At 50.0% G+C, this 18,494-nt stretch overlaps 1 protein-coding gene across 1 annotated transcript in view; it reads left to right on the top strand.

Moving 5' to 3' along the window:
- The window catches only part of CDH13 (cadherin 13), a 1,068,624-nt gene that overhangs the window by 891,967 nt on the left and 158,163 nt on the right, over positions 1-18,494 (top strand). Inside the window, exon 8 of the mRNA XM_040982306.1 lies at positions 14,551-14,729. Within this exon, the coding sequence (XP_040838240.1) occupies positions 14,551-14,729 (179 nt within the window). The remainder of the gene's footprint in view (positions 1-14,550; positions 14,730-18,494) is intronic.

The raw sequence follows: 18,494 nt of genomic DNA, 5'->3' as shown, positions 1-18,494 counted from the left end.
TTGTGTGCAAAGAGGTCAAATTCAGCAGACACAGTGTTCAAGGATGTGGAAGGTAGTGGTTGCCATGGTGGGTGCCCAAGGCTTTTCAGCTTGGTGTTTTTTCAACTTGACTTACATACAAAACCTTAAACTCCCCAACTCTGGGAACCCTTTACTAGCAGTGGGAGGCTCTGGAGACAACATTGCTGGTTTCTACACAGCAAATACCTCTTTGTGCTCAGTAAATGGACAAGTTCTGTGAATAGAAGGTTTTAAAGGCATCAACTTTGAGTAATAATCAGTAGTCAGGGGCAAACAGGCCTTTCAAAGTCGCACGGCTTGAGAGTCACCCCTCCCTGAGTCTCAGCTGGAAACAATGGAAGATGCTCAAAGGCGCCTTGTACCCAGGGTGAGACACGCCTGTTGGCATGCCCTTGAATGTGTTTTCCTGTCTAGCACCTGAGTCGTGCTATAGTGCTGCGGTGTGCTGAAGTTTCTGTGCCTCTCACAGTGGGGTGTGGGCAGGTCGACAGCTCAGAGCTGCCTCTTGTGTGGGGGTACCCACAGTCCCCTCAATGAGCAGAGCCAAGTAAAACACACCGTCTGCACCAGCACACAGCTGGGGTTTCTTCTTTCCTGGAGGGGGCCAGGACTGATTGGTGAAAACATGACTTGTGTTTGAAATGTGTGAAGAGTTTGAGGTTACACAAAATACAAAATTGAACTGTGCACTGGTGAGGCTACCGTGCAAGATAAAGAGGCTGGGAGACAAAAAGGGGCCCTTTAGAGGCTGTCACATCCAGTCTGTGAACCCCCCATCTCTCCAAGTCACCAGCAGGGGTGCCCTGGAGCAGACCTGGCTTCTCCTGGGCCTCTCCTTGCAGTGAATCACCACCCCCTGCCTGCCACATACCCACTTCCACCCCATCCTGCTGCTGTGTGCTGTGACATGAGCCCTGAGGACAGGGAGCATCCTCTCCTGGCCTCCCTGTGCAGGGCTGTTGTGCAAGTTCATCACTTAGCTTCCTCTGTGCTTTCTGATGTCCTCCTGCCAACCTAGAGATTCCAAGCAGCCCCTCGGTGCTCCAAGACTGTGCACTGCCTCCTGGTGCATCTGAAATCCACCAGCTTACTTACAGGTAGGAGGGAGAATCTGAGACCCCTACTCCTGACTGCTACCGAAGATGATGGCAGGGATGGTGAAGGTGATGAAGAAGCCAGCACGTTCTGCAAGCCCAGGAAATACACACTGAAGTTCAAATGCCACGTTCTTTGCCTTTCAGATCACCTCATCACTCACCAAAGCACATAGTGCCATGATGGGTTACCATGGACATAGTGCTTGAAAAAACAAATTAACTTCTTGCACTTCTGGGAATCAGAAGTCAGTCCCAGTGGGCTCAAGTCCAGAAGTGAGCAAGGTCAGTTCCTTCTGGAAGCTCCAAGACGAAAATCTGTCCTTGCTTGTTCCCATTTCCAGGGGCCACCTGCAGTCCTCGGCTTGGGGCCCCTTCTTGCATCTTCAGAGCCAGCAGCTCGGCATCCTTCGTGGCCTCTGACTGTCGCCATCCTCGCAGTGCTTCTCACTGTGCCCCTACCCAGCCTCTCTTATGTAGACCTTTGTGACCACACCTGGGAAACCCAGGATCATCCCCTCACCTCACGACTGTTAATGACATCAGCAAGAATCCTGTTGCCCCTGGGAGGTAACGTGGTTACATCTGCACAGATTCTGGGCCTGAGGATCTGGCGTCTCTGGGGTGCTGTTTTTGTAGCCCCACCAAAATTGGTGCCTTCACTCGGGGTAGCTGGGTGCTGTGCCCACACGCCCCAGCTTCTGAACCACAGGTGGTTTGTTCCTGGAACCTGGGCTCTGAAGCACCACAGTGTCTTGAGCTCTCTGATCCATGTTTGCATGCCCACCTTACTTGCCAAGCTCTGACTTGCAAGAAAGGGTTGAATTTTAAACGTGTTTGAAGCCGTCATGTGCATGGGATAGACTCTGGATTAATGTTGAGGCCTACTATTGAATAAAAAATGGGGATCATGTTCCTTCTATGAAAATCTCTCCAGTTACACCCTGTAATAATGACCTTTGAAATGCCAAATTTCCTAGCTTTCATCTAAGACTTCTCTTGATTTCTTTTCTAAAAGTGGAGCCTTTGAGCCCTACCCCTCCCATCTTCTAGCAATGATAATACAGAGAATACAGGATCCTGGGTGGAACAGTGCATGCATTGGGCCCCTTAATATGATAAGTCCCTTGCCTGCTACCAGTAAACCACAGACACAGGTGTACCAATGTCACTCAGCCATAAGTTGCAGAGCCAGACCGAATCGCAGGCTCTCAGGTTCTGCCCCGTGATCTTGCTCCTGACTCCTCTGCACGTTATTCATCTGAGAGAAGGTTGGCAGGTGTTTAAATCAGTTGGTGCTTGGTGGACCGCAAGCTATGGAAAGTAGCCCTAGCTATTCCAGACAGAGAAGTGCTGACTGATGGCCAGACTGCGGAGATCAGAGAAGTGGGTGTGGTGAGGGCAGCAGCCTTGTTGGCTGAGATCCCAGGAGCAGGAGGCAGTGCAGACCTATACCAGTGCCAGTGCAGTGCAGCCAGGGCACCATCGTTTGAGTGCAGGGATCATAAATCTGTATCTCAGGGAGTGTTCAGTCCTCTTCAGTCCAACCTGATGCATATCTCTGGTCTATCCACTGCCATACTATATCTAAGAGAACATTGCAGTCTCTTAGAACATTCTTGAAAAGAAGAGCAGTTAAGAGGCTGAACTGAGCACACATGGCAAAACCCACTCAAATCCAGAAACAGGGAGAACAATCACACAGAGTGAGCCAGGCACCATTAGACCTGCTATTCAGTTCTTCCTTGAATGATGACTTGTTGGACACCTGCTTTGTGCCTGGCCCTCTTCCACTCAGCATGGGTACAGAGTGGTCAGACAAGCTTTGTTGGATGGTATGTGTCTGAGTTATTCCCTGAGCTGCATATTCCTGGCCTGGAGGAGGAACTGTGGCCTCTAGCCCTGCTCTTCATAGTGGAGATGAGCAGATCCTAAGACACAGAAGTGACCATCCAGTTGCATGTGGCATGGTAAGCCAGGGAGCAGCCACACTCACCTTTTACCAGGGAGTGAGCCCAGATGGCCCAAAGTGCTCCTCGGATCTCACTCCCAGCATGCTTCATTTCAGATTTGTGTGACCCTGCTAGAGCTCCTTTCTCAAGTTTTATTCTTCATAAAAGATCCATTTCCCTGGCCTCATAAAGTGACTCCTTCTAATTCAGTGTTATTTTATAAATACTTTCATTGCTAGCATCAATCACAGGCAACCAACCTCCCAGTCATAAAACAACAGCTTGCAACATTGCCATGCTACCCAATATGTATTTACTTATCAAGTTGGAGAACACATGTTTGCAAAATCAGCAGTGTAGCTGGTACTAACAATTTGCTGGTGCTTTCTACCCATTGAGCATGCCATATTTCAACATCGTGACTCTTACATGTCTTATTATTGCAGCCATGGCCAGATCCTGTGCCCTAAACCTGTGACCCCTCCCCTTTCCTTTCATTGCCAATGCCTGTAACTTCAGAAGAGCCATTTACGTCATCATTGTAGTTCTAGAGTCATTGACCCTGTGTCCCATGGACAAGTCAGGGATACTGGCCCTGTACACCCCTCCAAGATGCCCCCAGCAAGCTCCAGTACATCAGGACAGAGCTGATTTGATTCCAGAACAACCAGTGTTTGACTCCTGCATGAGTTGTTGTCATCTCACCTGGTAGTGGCAGAACCGTGTGAGCAGCCAAGTGTGGAAAGAGCAAGTGTAGGTGTGGGGCCACTGTGATGAAAGGAAGGACACTGCACTGCTGCTTGGCTGGCAGAATGTAGGTCTCATGGTCAAGGCATTCACCAGTCACTCAGGGTCTCAGTGTCCCTCCTGGAGTCTGCAGGCCTCTCACAGATCTGGCTCCTGGATTTAAGGATGGAGTCAAGACTGCTACATAACTTGCAGGTTGCAATGCAAAATTAAAATGTCGGGTTCCTTGTTCACCCGTGATTAAGATGATTAAGATGATCACTAAACCGAGTACTGAACACAACCCAAGGCCCTGCTCTGGCTCTGGACCCCGGATCTGGTAGACTACAGGCAACAGTGCTAGCCATTTCAGACAGAAGCACTGGGTGATTTCATGCCTTGCTCTGCAGCTCTCTGTGCTTCCCACAAAAACCTTGTGCTGTAGAAAGTGACTCCCTGTAAGAGTGTGGGTCCATAAGTTACCAGCTGGACAGGAGCAGCCCTTCAAAGCTAACTCCAAAGTGGGGGAAATTCGAGTGTGAAGTTGACAGTATGTGCTAAGCCATACATTTCAGGGTTGGTTTGTTGGTCATTCTAGCCCAGCCTGGGATAGCCTCTGTGTTTGCTGCCTCTTTTTAACCCTGAAATACACATAGATGACAGATGTGGTAGATATGTCATTCACAATTAACCTAGGAGTTCATGAATGTTCAGCGAGAGCCATGTGTTCAGTACTTACCTGCTTCTTACTCCACCTTCCTCATCACCTTAGGATGTGATAGGGCAAAGTGAATAAAATAATTCATTCTTTTTAAATTCATTGATTTGTGCACTCACGCCTTCAGTGAGTGTTCTCCAAAGTCCTGTGCTGTACAAAGCATTATGCTTGCGCCTTGGAGATGCCCCTGGCTGCAGCGTGTCGGGCAGCCTCCCTGTTTTCTAGTCCCCAGATGCCAGTGTCACACCCCCTAGCCCAGGTGTGACAGCTGAAAATGTCTCTGGGCGTTTCCAGAAGCCCTCCTGGAGGAGGTAAAACCAACCACATATTGAAGCCACTCTCTTAGGAGAACTGGAGTTGCCTGTTAAGAATCTTGAATATTGGTTAAATTAGCAAACAGATAATATGCATATGGTGTCCCTTTGTTGTTCATATGGTATTATGTGAAGATATTTTCATAATTGAGAATTACAGCAGCTCTGTGCTAATCCAATCTAAGGATTTCTTATTAGCTTGGTACCTTAGGGATGATGCTGCCACTTGAAGTTCCTTGTTTGAAGTGTTTTAGGCAAAATCAGTTACTTCAACATAGAGCATCCTGTATTTTTAACAGAACAGGCTGCATAAAAGGAGCAATAGATTAAAAAAAAAAAAGTGGGACTTTAATCGATCTGAGAAAGACATTAAAATTCTGGATGAAATGAAGAATTAGGGGCGGTAAAGTAAATCATGACAGGAGGAGCTTCACTTTTGATCACGTGCTGCCTGCTGTCTCCAGAAGGGCTACCCTTTCTCACGCTCTGGCCCGCTGAAGCATAATCACACAGTAGCTCACCAGAGCACTAGGGCAGCGGCACTCTGAGGATTGATCTGGGCAACCGAGGGGCTGGACACACCACAAGGCACTCCCATCACCACCACCTCTCTACCAGCATAAAAACAAACAAGCTTTGAACACAAATGGGAGACAACCATTGCTCGACATCACTTCTTACTATTTGCCTGTCGATTTGTGCTTAAAAACCCAGCCAGCTCCAGGGACGCCGCGCAGGTCTGAGCAGAGAGATCTATTGCCCTTCCAATCAAGCCCCTAGTAATCGCAGCCACACAGACACTCAGAGCCATTCTTAAATGAGGTTAGCAACTGCCTAGAAAGTTAAGGCATTCTTGTCATTAAGACCAGAACTTTGTTCCTCTCTCTTGACATACACTTGACTCAGGCCTGCATCAGAAAGTGTGTTTTCTGGACAACTCTAAATCAGGGTTGTTCCAAGGAAAAAAATAACAATGAAGTCTGCTAGGCGATTGAAATGCTCACCGTCACCATGCAATGTCTGAGTGATCGCATCACTGGCAGCCCGGAAGGACCAGCATTTGGGAAGTACATTCCATTCCCTCTCTTTCATTTTTACCCCCTGCATTTGTTCCTTTTTATTAGGGTCCACCCCCTGAAGCTGCCATGTTATTTGGCCTTCTGAAATGGAGAACTCCTATGTTAAAAGTTGAGTATATCATTTTCTATCATGTAGTGTGTTCTAGCTTTGAAGGAAAGACAGATTTACTTATCCCCCTGTGACCATTTCATGATTGCTGTTTAATAAAATACAGGAAAATACGCGTTTAATTTGCTCTGATTTTGCTAGTTAGAAGGGGTTCTGTAGGGTGGTTCTAAGCTGACTTCGCCTGAGGTCACTTGGTGACTGCTGTCCTCAAGAGGCTCTGTTGTGGCTGGGTGACCCACATGGCCTCAGCCTGCATGTCTGCTGTTGGGGGGGCTATCAGCCATGGAGTCTTGAGGTCCATGTACATGGTCTTCTTCCAGCAGAACAGGGCATGCTGGGTGCCGGGAAGAACACCCCGAGGCATAGTACTTTCTAGACATAGTGTGAGAGAGTGGCTGTGGGAAGCTGTGGTGTGCAGAAGCGGGGAGGAGGGGTGTGGACGGAAGCGGGGAGAAGGGGTGTGGATGGAAGCATGTCCAGACTACAGCTTGTTTCTGGCTGCTTAGACACCTTCTGTGAGTGCAGACTGATCTGAATGCTGCCACACCTGAGGGGTTAACTGGATGTCTCCAGTTTCTTTTTTTTTTTTTTAAATTGGCACCATCCAAATCTAGACTAAAGCAACAGAATTTACCTTCTAGGATACTATTAAGTATTTAATAAAGTGTGTCTGTTTTCTTTAATCATCACCTTCTCTATAGTTGTGGCTATCTACATAGGACAAAACATCCAAAGTTCAAAAGGACAGTGGCTCAAGATGCAGTTCTACCCGCCGCCCCAGCGTGTGTTTAATGCCCATGCATGTAAAGCCAACGAGGCAGTTGTCTCAGGGACTGAGACTCTTGTCTCTGCTCCACCTTCCTGGGCACGGCATCCATTTGGTTCCAGAATGTCTGGCACAGAAACAACCACTGCAGGAAGTGAGGAAAGGGGTGTTCGGCAAGCACACACCTCCTGGGTAAAGGACCCTTCCCAGGAGTCTCCCACAGACTGCTTTCAGCTAGATTTCATTGTGTAAAGTGGTCCAAGACCACATTAGCTGACAGACAGATGGGAGAGCTAGTCTTCAGGCAAGGCAGCTCTGTGGCTGAAGTCAGAGTTATGTCCCTAAAGGAGAAGAGAAAGGAGAACTGGGCAGCCGCTTGTGGTCAGGGCCTGCTCCCCTTAGCAAAGTAGAGTTCAAATCCTGACTCCAGGAGTGACTAGCTGTGTGGCCTGTGACTGACACACTTGACGTTGTACAGAGTTCGTCTGTTCAGGGATGACTATGCGCGTGACCTCCTGGGGGTGCAGTGGGATCGCACAGGTCCATGTGCCCGCCAGGCGCGTGCATCTGTGCTTCTGGTGCCTCGCCCACTGGGCCTCGAGATGGCGGCATAAGGGAACAAGACTGTTTTTGGCCTTGAAATGTTTACACTGGAGTGTGGAACGCAATAGCTACAGCACCGCCTGGGAGGTGGCAGTCAGAAGCTACAGGCTGAGCCCAAGTGGGGCAGGCCGGGCTGCAGAGCAACCCGGAGAGGAGCTGGGATCTGCGTCAGGCCAGGTCATTCCAGGACAGATGGAGAATTTCCTGATCTAAAGGGGCAGATGGAAGGGAGGTGAGCAAACTGCCCACAGTAGGTCACCAGAGGGCACATTCATAATTTGCCCCTGCCTCAGGTCAAGGTCAGATGTCTACAATAGCTAGGTCAAAACCAGCATCCAGAAGCGCCATCCAGATCTCACATGTGAGTGGCAGAGACTGAAGCACCTGAGCCACCATCTGCTGCCTCCCCAGGTGTGTGTAAATAGGAAGCTGGAACAGAAGCGGAGCTCACACTTGAACCCGGGCACTATAATATGGGGTGTGACCATCCCAAAGGGCAGCTTAACCTGCAAGCAAAGTCTATTGTCTTAGTAAGCTTTCATGTGTAAAGTTTAAACTGGTGCTCAACCTGTAAACATTTTGACAGAGTGTCTGAAAACTCACTTTTCTTGAAAAGCTGAAAGTCTGATCTGATCCTGCCTGGCGTGTCAGAAGTGTAGCCATTCCTTTGAGCTGAGAGGCAGGTGCCCTGTGCAGGACACACACCCCACTGAGCTGCCGTCTCCACCACGCCCAGCTGTTTTGACATCTCTTCCCTTGTACTGCCTGCCTGGGGAGGGGTATGCCTGCTTTCCTCTTCTCCCCAAAGTCAAGCAGGAAGTCCCTCCTCTCTCAACCATTTTGCAACTCTCCTATCCTCTGCGTGTGAGAGCAGGGCTTTCTGTAACATCTCTAGCCCACCATACCTGCTGGCAACATACTTTCACAATGAGTTAAAAATAAATAAATAAACAAAATCTGAATTGCCAGGTAGACATCTCCTCGAATGAAGGTCAAGCAGGCCTGAGGTGCTGATGTGGGTCAGTGGGAAAATGAGGCCTGGGGTTCTTGGCAGAGTGTGGGCTGCACCATCAGAGCTGGAACGCTGGTTGTCTGTCCTCAGCTAACCCTTTGGTAGTTTCTCTGTTAATTTCCATATGCTTGAGTTGTTTCCTATGAGATTGTGGTTGTCTCCTGCTTCTGTAGATTCTGAGGATGAGAACCAGATGGGTGACGTGACCCTGGGGTTGGTGCCAGACATTTGCCCCTAGACGTGACTCCCCCTGGAGGTGATATCTGTATTAGAGCAGTCAGAAAATGCAGCCGTACATCTCTCTGGAGTGTTTACTGCTGTCCAGACATCAGGCTTGATGCTCTGGGACTTACGCATTCTTAGTGGGGGCACAGCGCCCCACAAAGGGAAGCAGAGTTGGTGTTTAAAGGAGAGGAGTTAACAGGAAGTGGTCTTCCAGAATGTCACAGAACACAAACAGGTGAGCACCGTGTCTGTGGAGTTAGCGCATAGTGTGGGGCAGGTGGAGCAGAGTTTGGCCTGGCCCTGGCTGTTGGGGGCATTTGGGAAGTGAACCAGTGGATGAGAGATCCTTGTTTCTCTGCCCGTGTTTCTCTCTCTGTCTCTCTCCTTCTCACTTTTCCTGTTTTTCAAGTAAATGAAGCTAAATTAGTTAAAATGTTTAAAAGATCCTACGATTTTATAAAGAACCATTGCCAAACATGTGCCTGTACCATTCTTGGCTCATGGCTAGGGGCCCAGAAAAGAATGGTGAGGTGGAGTGGGGACGGGAGAGTCTGAGCCTTCTTGCTTGAGGAAAGAAAGCAGTTTGGGCTGCAAGTGAGGAAACTTCTAGAACAGAGTACTTTCATCATCTGGGCTGGAGCAGGCCACTTTTTGGAACCCCAGGCCTCCGTGTCTCTGAGCCTGACTGCAAGCCGAGCCTCACTGTCAGATCTGTGCTCTGCCCGTGAAGGGTGGGTCTGTGCAGAAGCTGCAGAGAGCAGAACTTCAAACCCCAGTTCTCAAGGTCAAGACCGGAGGCAGCGTCTTTCCTTTAATCAGAGAACCGCAGCGAGGAGGAAGGGGTCGCGCAACCGAGACGAAAACAACCGTTCCGTTAATCAGGCTGTCAGCATGACAGCCACGTCCTTCGACAGAGAAGATGACGCAGCCCAGCGTGAGACTTGCAACAAACAACCTGTAATTCTCTCATTCCGCCTTGGACGGGCCGCCGCTAGTCCATCGGCTCTGGGAGCGACAGGGTGATGATCCTTTATTTTGACACTCGGGATATTGTGACGGGGAGAAGACAGAAATGGATCGTGTGGACAACCCAACGTGTGTCTGTCATGTAATTATCCTTTCCCTGCCACCAAGAGCATGCAATAAGAGCAGCACAGATGGGCAGCCGTCCTGGCCAGCAGAAATTAGCCAGTGTTTCTCAGGATCCAAGCTGTGGACTTTGGCGAAGAACAAGATCCTGGCAGCACCCGTGAGTGGTGGGGACAGCTGCAGGGGCGCCTTCCCGCGGACTGTCAGCACAGAGCTTGCACTTGGTACAGATTCTCTGACTCCAATCCCAGCACGGACCTTCAGGGCGCTCCAAAGAGCTCAGGGGTGGTGATGAAGCATCCAGAGCACCCACTCATCTTGGCCAGGGTCCTGTCTCCCCTGCAGACCAGGTATTAACGGCCCATGGTCAGCGTGGAATGAGGCAGAGCCTCTATGAGTCACAAGAACACAATTCAACTTCAAGAACAGAAGGAGAGTAAATGCTATGTGTCAGATACCGAGCTTAGGAAGAAAGCCAGGGCACCATCCGTGCTTCCCGAGGACCACGGGCCTCCAAGGGAGAAGGTCCCGAGGATGTCCAGAGCTGGGCAATGCGGGCAAGGTGCTCTTTGGGGGACTGACTTGTGCATTTACTTAGTAAGGGCACTAGGAAGAATTCCAAGGGTGTGTGCTGTGGATCTGGCTGGAGTCAGTCCCAGAGGTGATCCTTGCCCAGGAAACCATCTGGGAGCTGCTGGCCTCTGATGGGATTGGCACAGGCCTGGCAGAGTAAGTGTGCCCTCCTGAGATCAGGTTGCTCTTAAGTGAGCCCACCCCAGACACTCGGCCCCTTCTGCACTAGGCCTGTCCTCTCCCGTTTTTCACTGTGACACAGCCAAGGGGCTTAACCAGTGCCAAGGCAATGCCAGCACCATGCTCTGACTCTTCAGAACCACAAACTCAAGAAGCCTTGCTTCCCCTCCTGGCGTACATCCTCAGTGACTGGGGCACAGCAGCACAGAGTGGAGGAGGGCAGGATAGGGAAGCCAGCGTCGTCGCATGTGCTCCTCTGCTGACCCACGGTCCGAGTTCCTGTGATCCAGTGCAGGAAGTGCTGGCTTAGGAGAGCTACCCAGTCTTTTTAAAAGTGATGGAAAAGCAGATCTCAGCCCCTGGGAAAGGACTGGCAAGACCTAAGCAGGGTGCTTGGCTTGGCAAACGAGCTGGGCTTCATGACAGAGCCTGGATCGTAAAGGAAGCCTGGGCATGCTACGGAGAAGCAGCATAGACCACAGGGTGCGTGCCCGAGTGCGTGCACGAGCAGATGCCAGCATAAACGTTCTCATGGTAACAACTCCACTCTGCACACCCTGGCAAGGCGGACGGGAAGGGGAGGCAGGGCACTCGGAGGCCGTGGTGTCAGATTGCGAGTACCATGGACGACTTCATTCTAAGCCCCCTCTATCTGAGACTGTTGCCCGCATCAGTGTGACAGGCTCAGAACCCAGGGCAGCGTTTAGTAACAGCACCCCCTTCTCTGAACACTCACGTGCCCAGGCCTGGCGCTGTACCGGGTCTTGAGATGCGCATTCAGCCCTCACACCGACCAAAGGGGAAGGTGCCACTAGCGTTCTCACGGTGCAGAAGGGGAAAGCGAGGCTCGAGTAGCTTGCCCGAGATCACACAAGTTTTTAACCAGTGGAACTCCAAGCTTTCAGTCCCCCACATGCTTTCTTCAATAATTCCAACCCATTTACAGGATACCTTGGAGGCAGAATTGACTCCAGAGTGGATCCCATTATGAATTCATGTCTGGGTTAAGACAAAGGCAAGGCTTGAGACCAAGTTCACTTGTTCCTGAACAATTCATTAAAAGAAGCAGCATTTTCTTTGCAACCTTGGGAATATTCCAGGATAGCCTTTTATTATATTATTTCATCAAACCTGTAAAAAATAATAAAGACATTCTCAGTAAATTTCTTGGTAGAAACCAAAGACTCATCAACCTGAGAGGTCTTTTTTTTTCTCCCAGCATAATCATTTTAATGCATATGTCAGTTGCAAGTCATGATGACTTCATTTCTGTACTTGTTCCTGTTCCTTATGACTTCAATTAAAGGCAGATTAAGTAGGGCACCGATTCAATCAATCAAGCATTCATTAGACACTAACTGAGTGCAAAGCCCTGGGTTGAGTGTACTTAACCTGAGACCGGTAGGTGTGGGATTGATGGGGCCTGGACCTCCTGCTGTGCCTTTGGCTGCAGGGAGCTCGTGCAGCACAGGGCTGGGTGAGCTCACAGGCCCGAGTCTGACTTCATTTCTGACAGAGATCTTCAAGTGGGAATGTTCTACCCGGTTAGGAGGGCAAACGTGTCACATTTCACATCCATTCCAGTGTGCTGGGACTGGCTGCCAGGCACCCTGATTCCAAAGTAGCACAATAGCCTCGCAGCTAACCTCCTTGCCTTGCATGTGCCAGGATCCCATGTGGGCACCAATTCTAATGCAGTGGCCCCACTTCCCATCCAGCTCCCTGGACTGGGAAGGCAGTCAAGGATGGCCCACAGTCTTGGGACCCTGCACCCACATGGGAGAGGAGACCCAGATGAAGCTCCTGGCTCCTGGCTTCGGATCAGCTCAGCTCTGGCCGTTTTGACCACCTGGGGAGGGAATCAACAGACAGAAGATCTCCCTCTCTATCCCTCCTCCTCTCTGTGTATCCGACTTTCCAGTAAAAATGAAATCTTAAAAAAGAGAAAGTAGGACTGATGGGCAGCAGGAGCACGTTGTCCCGTTTTTATCCCACGGCATGAGGGAGGGTGAGGGGGATGGGTGGGCCCTGGCTGCTCTGCTCTTGCGTTGGTCTTGGAGCTTACGCTGTAATCATTTCAAGGACAAAGAAGCAAGGCAGATAGAAAACGCCTCTTGAAGCATCTGGCTGATTGGAAACATGGATGAAGTTAACTGAGGCTGCTTAACACGCTGATCCAGGCTTGTTTACCAGATCAATGAGGCCTAGTGACTGATCATTGGATTCCAATTGTGGGAAAAAAAGAAGCTGTCCTTGATGACTGCAGCAGCGCTAGTGTGTGAGGGAAAGGAGTCTGGGGGTGGGGGCGGGAGGCGGGGGGCGGGAGGAGCTTGGCGAATTCTCAGTTTCATCTTAGAGTCACTATTTTCTGTGTGTAAACTCTCCTACTGGCAATCTGCTGCCTTCCTCCGTTACCTCTTAGGTCACTGTAACAATTGAAAAAGTGTGGCTGAGCAGGTCACCTTGAGTCACAGATGGTGTCCATATGATTATCAAAACCAGCAGGCGAATTTGCCTGCTTGAGTTCTAGACCGTACTCCCATCAGTACTTAGTATTTTTAAAAGTTCCCCTTGTTTAGCTAAAACAAGAATCTTCCATGCAGTGGCTCACCCCTCAAAAGCAAACAATAGCTAGGAGGCAGGATTGCTTTCTGGGTCTGCCATGTGGGTGACAGAAACCCAGGTGTCTGTGCCGTCATCTGATGCCTCCCAGTGCATTCGCAGGAAGCTGGGTCACAGGTGGAGGTGAGACTCAAACACCTGCACACCCAGAGGCTGAGCTGCGGGAATCCCAAGCGGGAGGCTAAGACGCTACATCACAGCAGCCACCCTGTACTTGTTATTATGTTATTTCTAAATTATGCTTTAGTGACAAAAGCTGTACATTGTCCTGAGGAAGTTAAGCTATTACAGATCAGGCTGTCATTGTCCCTGATGGCCATCCTTAGTGTAATCCCGCATTCCTTCCCGGAGTTATCCACATTGACCGGTCCTTGGACACCTTCCTCTGCGCATTTACCTGTAGCATACATGCATAAGAGACTGTAATTTTCCATGTGTAAGCAGGTTTATAAAAGCAGTATTCTGGGAATGCTGTCATTCCACCTGATCCTGACATTTTGCACATAGAATGTTCACTGTACGAACACATGAAACCTTTTCTATTTACACTTTGGCAAGGGTGGGGATAGCATGATGTTTTTGGACAGTTAAGTTGCTTCCAGAATTTCCATAATGGCTGATAATCCTGCCCAGAACTTCCTTGCACAAACCCCTGGTACATGGATACGAGTGTTTCTCAACGGTGGATGTCTGATTGTCCTCTCAAATGGCTGTCCTGGTTTCCTTTCGTGTGGACTGTGTGTGAGCAGGACCTGTCATCGGACAGCGATGTCTGCCCTTGGCCTGAGCCCGGAGCCCCCAGGCCAGTTACTGAATTAGGTGCTGTACGTGTGCTTGCTACTTTGAGAGAGCCCGGCAGTGCTGGCCTGTCCATACCTGAAGTGTGGCTGCCTCCTGCGAGGTGCTCAGCTGGCATTCCTACCCCTTCCTTCCACCCGAGGACCTCCTTCCGTCAGGCCCCCTCTTGACCCTGCTCAGCACTCCTCACCTCTTCCCTGTCCACACCTAGAACCCTTCCCAGACCCAGGCCAGGCGAGACAGCACCATGGGGGGTGCAGTGTCCTCTCAGTGCCCTGCATGCCCTTCGTGCCTGAGCACCACGGCAGGTCCCTTTTTGCATGTGCATTTCCCCAGGCCCGCTGCATCAGAGCGTGAACCCTGAAGGCCAGCGTCACCCTGGACCGTGGCTCCCAGGGGCAGAGCACTGGTGGATGCACAGCCCAGCAGCAGAGGGAAAATGAAGCTGTCAGCGTGCCGAGCAGCAGAGGCTTCCTGGCATTTCGTGTGATGGAGCGGGAGGGAAGGCGGCAGAAACGCTGAAACAGCACAGCTCACTAGGGCAGGGCTCGCTTTGCTGACTTTGGGAAGTGATTGGCAACAGACACCAGGGCCACTGCCAGAGGGGATGGGTCCTGGTTGTGAGTGACCCCTCGGTAACGGTCTCCCACCCTCCTTTTGCCCCCATAGGGACCACAGTGATGCGAATGACAGCCTTTGACGCGGACGACCCTGCCACCGACAATGCCCTACTGCGATACCACATCCGCCAGCAGACGCCTGACAAGCCATCCCCCAACATGTTCTACATCGACCCGGAGAAGGGAGACATCGTCACCGTGGTGTCGCCTGCACTGCTGGACCGAGAGGTAAGCTGCGAGGAACGCGTGTTCCTTCTCAGGGTGATAGAGCGAGGCTTTCACGCAAAGGACAGTGTGGGAGCCAAGGACGTTTATGTTGGAAAGGTGGAGAAGACGTGTTCACCCCGCTGGGTGTGGGAATCCCTGGGCAAGGGGCTGTGCCACGAGCCCTCCCACCGCAGCCCCTTTCCCCCTTCCCACTTGCCTAGGGCTGTCTGTGAGCTCAGACTCATCTTCCAGGTCACGTGTCATACAACAGCTACCCCAGACTTAATCAGTCCACAGGCCAGCTCTTGCTTTGGACCAACTCTGTGGACTAGCACCTGCCTTCATAGAACAGGCCACGTGGCAGCGACAGGTGCACCAAACCTGTATGCCAAGACATGGGTATCAACCCAATGTAATCAGTACAGCACAGTTAGTTGCTAATCAAAATATTTAGCTTTCATGTTTGTTAAGAGAAAAATAGTATCATTTGTGGATTTTCTGCAAAATCAGAGATTCTGCCAACTGTGTGCCCAGTTTCCATATGTGTGTAACCAGGTGCGGGAAATGGGGCAGTCAGCTGAAGCTGGGTGGTTGCTGGCCCCCTTGGGTGGAGCGCATGCCCTCCTCGTCTGGCTTCTGCCTGGCTGTCCCTCTCTGGCATCCTTTCCTGTTTTGGGTCCAGCTCGTAATCTACCATCAGCTTCCTCAGGCGGAAGACTCCTGGGCCTTTCGCACAGCACCGCCTGAACTGGCTGCAGACACTTGTCCACCCATAATCCCTGCAACCCATTCTCAAAGTCCCTGTTCCTGGCTTCGGGCACCTTGGACTTGCCCATGACCTTCTGCTGCACGGGAGGCATTGTGCTTCCCAACACTTCCTGTGCGTTTTCCCTCTGTGTTAAGAGGGCTAGGCTGTCCCCTCTCCTTCCTCTGCTGTTCTCTGCCGTGTCTTCTGATGAGATTCTGGGTCAGACCAACCACCCACAAGAAGCTGCCTGAGCCTCACGCCCCGAGCCACCCACCATCCTGTTTGTCCCCAATCTCTGACTCCACTTACCTTGAGCTGTTGGATGGCATTTGCCACATGCGCTGATGTGTTCATGTGTGCCCTGGAGAAGATCCTGCGCTAAGGCTGTCCACCCTCTGCCAGGCTGTCCTGTCCCGTCCAGCAGCCACTTGTTCCATATGGTTATTTAAACTGTGATTTGCATTAATTGGGCTTGTTGTAGGCATTAGCATACTGGTCGCATTCAGGTGCTCAGCAGTCACGTGACCAACAGCTGCTGTCTGGAGCTGTGCAGATATACAACACTGCCATCATTCTAGAAAATTCTCTTGATCTTGCTGCCTGAAGCTGTCAGTTGCCTGAGAATAGAGACTAGTCTTGTACACGTATGTGTCCCCACTGCCTCACATGGGTTGAAGACTCCAGAGAAACCCACTTATATGTTTGGTCGGCATAAAAGAAGAAACCCAAGAGCAGATTTTACGCTTGAATGACATGAGACAGTAGATGGAGATGGAAGTTACTGAGATAAAGAAAAAGAAGTTTGAGTTGGAACTGTGCTTGTCATTTAGAAAATACAGGTGTTTCTAATTAAGAAAACAGGGAAATAGGAAAAATATTGGGCCTTTTGTCTTCTTTTTTCGCCCCCCTGTGACTGCCCCATTGCCTTCATCTCTGAGCAAGTCATGAGACTTCTCAGTATAACCTCCATTCACACCCACACATATGCCCGCACCCACACACACCCCATACACACACCTTTATCGCACACACACACCCCGTACACACATGCATGAAGACACACAGGAGTGTCTCGCATAGCAGTACGTTTTTCCAACGCGTTTTTCAAGTTTTTCTCACAGAGGAAAGATAAGCTACTATGATTTCTCCATCACAGCCTCACTTTGTTCTGAAAGAAAATATTTTCTGAGTCTCTGCAAGCTAGAGTGCTAATACACCTATCGATCTGCTTTTATAACTTTATCTTGGGGCAAGTAGGTTTCCTACTCATGATCTTCTCATCTGGGCTTTTGCTAAGTTGCAATAAGTGCATAACTGTGAAGCTTTTCCCAGTCACAGTACATAAACAAACTCCAAAAAGAGATAAACGCAATTTAACCTAAATTGGAAAATCAGTGAAAATGAAGAGTGTCACTTTTCCATGAGGGTTTCCAGGATTTCAGGGCTAACTCAGGTGACACAGGTGCCGTCTGGGGAATGGACCTGTTCCGGGAGCCTTGGCTCCTGCCTGGCATGTGTGCCGAGGGATCAGGCAGGACTCCCAAATGGCCATGGTGTCGTCTGTGGCTTGCAGCATTTTTGCCTCGGGGGACCCAGCACCCTTCCTGGGACCCTTGTGCATGTGGCAGTCTCCTGCAATGGGATCATAAAATTATTTTCCCTTGAGTTCTAAAAAAAGGCATGCTGTCTTCAGAATGGTTTTAAAAGCTTCCTTCTAGAAGCAGACATGTACCCTACCTGGGTGCTTGGTTACCAGTTAGAACAATAGGAACAGTAGCATGCCACATCGGGTGTCTGGGTTAGTTTCCAGACTATGGCTCTCAGTTCCAGTTTCCCACAAATACTGCCCCAGGAAGGCAGTAGGTGATTGGGTCTCTGCCATCTACCTCAGAGACCCAGACCAACTTCCTGGCTCCTGGCTCCTGGCTGGGGCCTGGATCAGTTTAGCCCTGAGTATTGCAGGTGCTTAGAGAGTAAATCAGTGGATGGGGGAGATCTCTTTCACTGTATCCCTGTCCTCCCCGCTTCCTTTCAAGTAAAATAATGTATATTTTAAAAAAAAAATTTTTAAAGCAAATAATGCCTACTCCTGCGCAAATTGTGTAGAAACTTTCCTAAGGACTGTGCCTTGTTCATTTACAAGGAAAGGCTGCTGTTGGGACCCTGCTTGCTTCACTGTGGTTTCCATGGGCACTAAGTATGTTTCACTATCCTCTCACCGTGCAGGTGATGGCACATGTGAGCCCTGGAGGGCAGTTCATGAAAGCAGACAAGGCAGGGATTCCTGCCCGGGAGTGGCTACTGAGCCTGGGCAGACACACAGCTTGATGGCTCCTGGTCACCTGAGCAATACCACGTCCCCACATGTGTCTCTCCACATGCAGGGAGTGGGAGGCCCAGAGACCCATGGGCTGGCACAGGCACAGGTGACACCACTGTCCATTTTGGTTTTGGTGTGATACATTTCCTTCCATGAGTCAGTCTCACAAGGAAGACCCAACAGGAGGCAAGGGACTGCATGATATCTTCAAGGTTCTCATGCTAACCTGAGTATGGAAACAGCTTTTTATCTAAGCTGAGCACTTAGTCGTACCCTTGTGTAATCATCTAATAAATGGACATATTCCTTTGTGCCTACCCATGCCAAGAACTAGGTTCTAAGAAGTAGTGTGCTGGTCCCCTTGGTAGATGGGGTGAGCCGGTGGACCTGCACCAATGCTTAAGCACTGGGGAAATGGGAAGAAGCAAGGGCTGACTATCCTCCTAATGAAAGTGTTGTCATCTGAGACACCATTTTATTCTTTTCTTTTGTGGTACTTAGCCACCTATTTCCAGCATCTCTACATTTCTAAGCTATGTCTGGCTGTGCTACAAATAGTCAGTTAAAGGTCTCTAGTGTTTGATAAATGGTTTATTTAGTTGATCATCTTGGCCTTGAGACAGAAATTCATCAGCAGAAATCTGCCAACGTTTCTGAACACAGCCACAATTTGCAACTGCTCAGAGTAGCTAATGGCCAGGGTTTTTTTTTCCCACCA

Source organism: Ochotona curzoniae, unplaced genomic scaffold (genome assembly GCF_017591425.1).
Source record: "Ochotona curzoniae isolate NIBS_2020 unplaced genomic scaffold, NIBS_Ocur_1.0 contig_3622, whole genome shotgun sequence".
Lineage (NCBI taxonomy): Eukaryota > Metazoa > Chordata > Mammalia > Lagomorpha > Ochotonidae > Ochotona > Ochotona curzoniae.
This window is presented reverse-complemented; position numbering and strand designations above follow the sequence as displayed.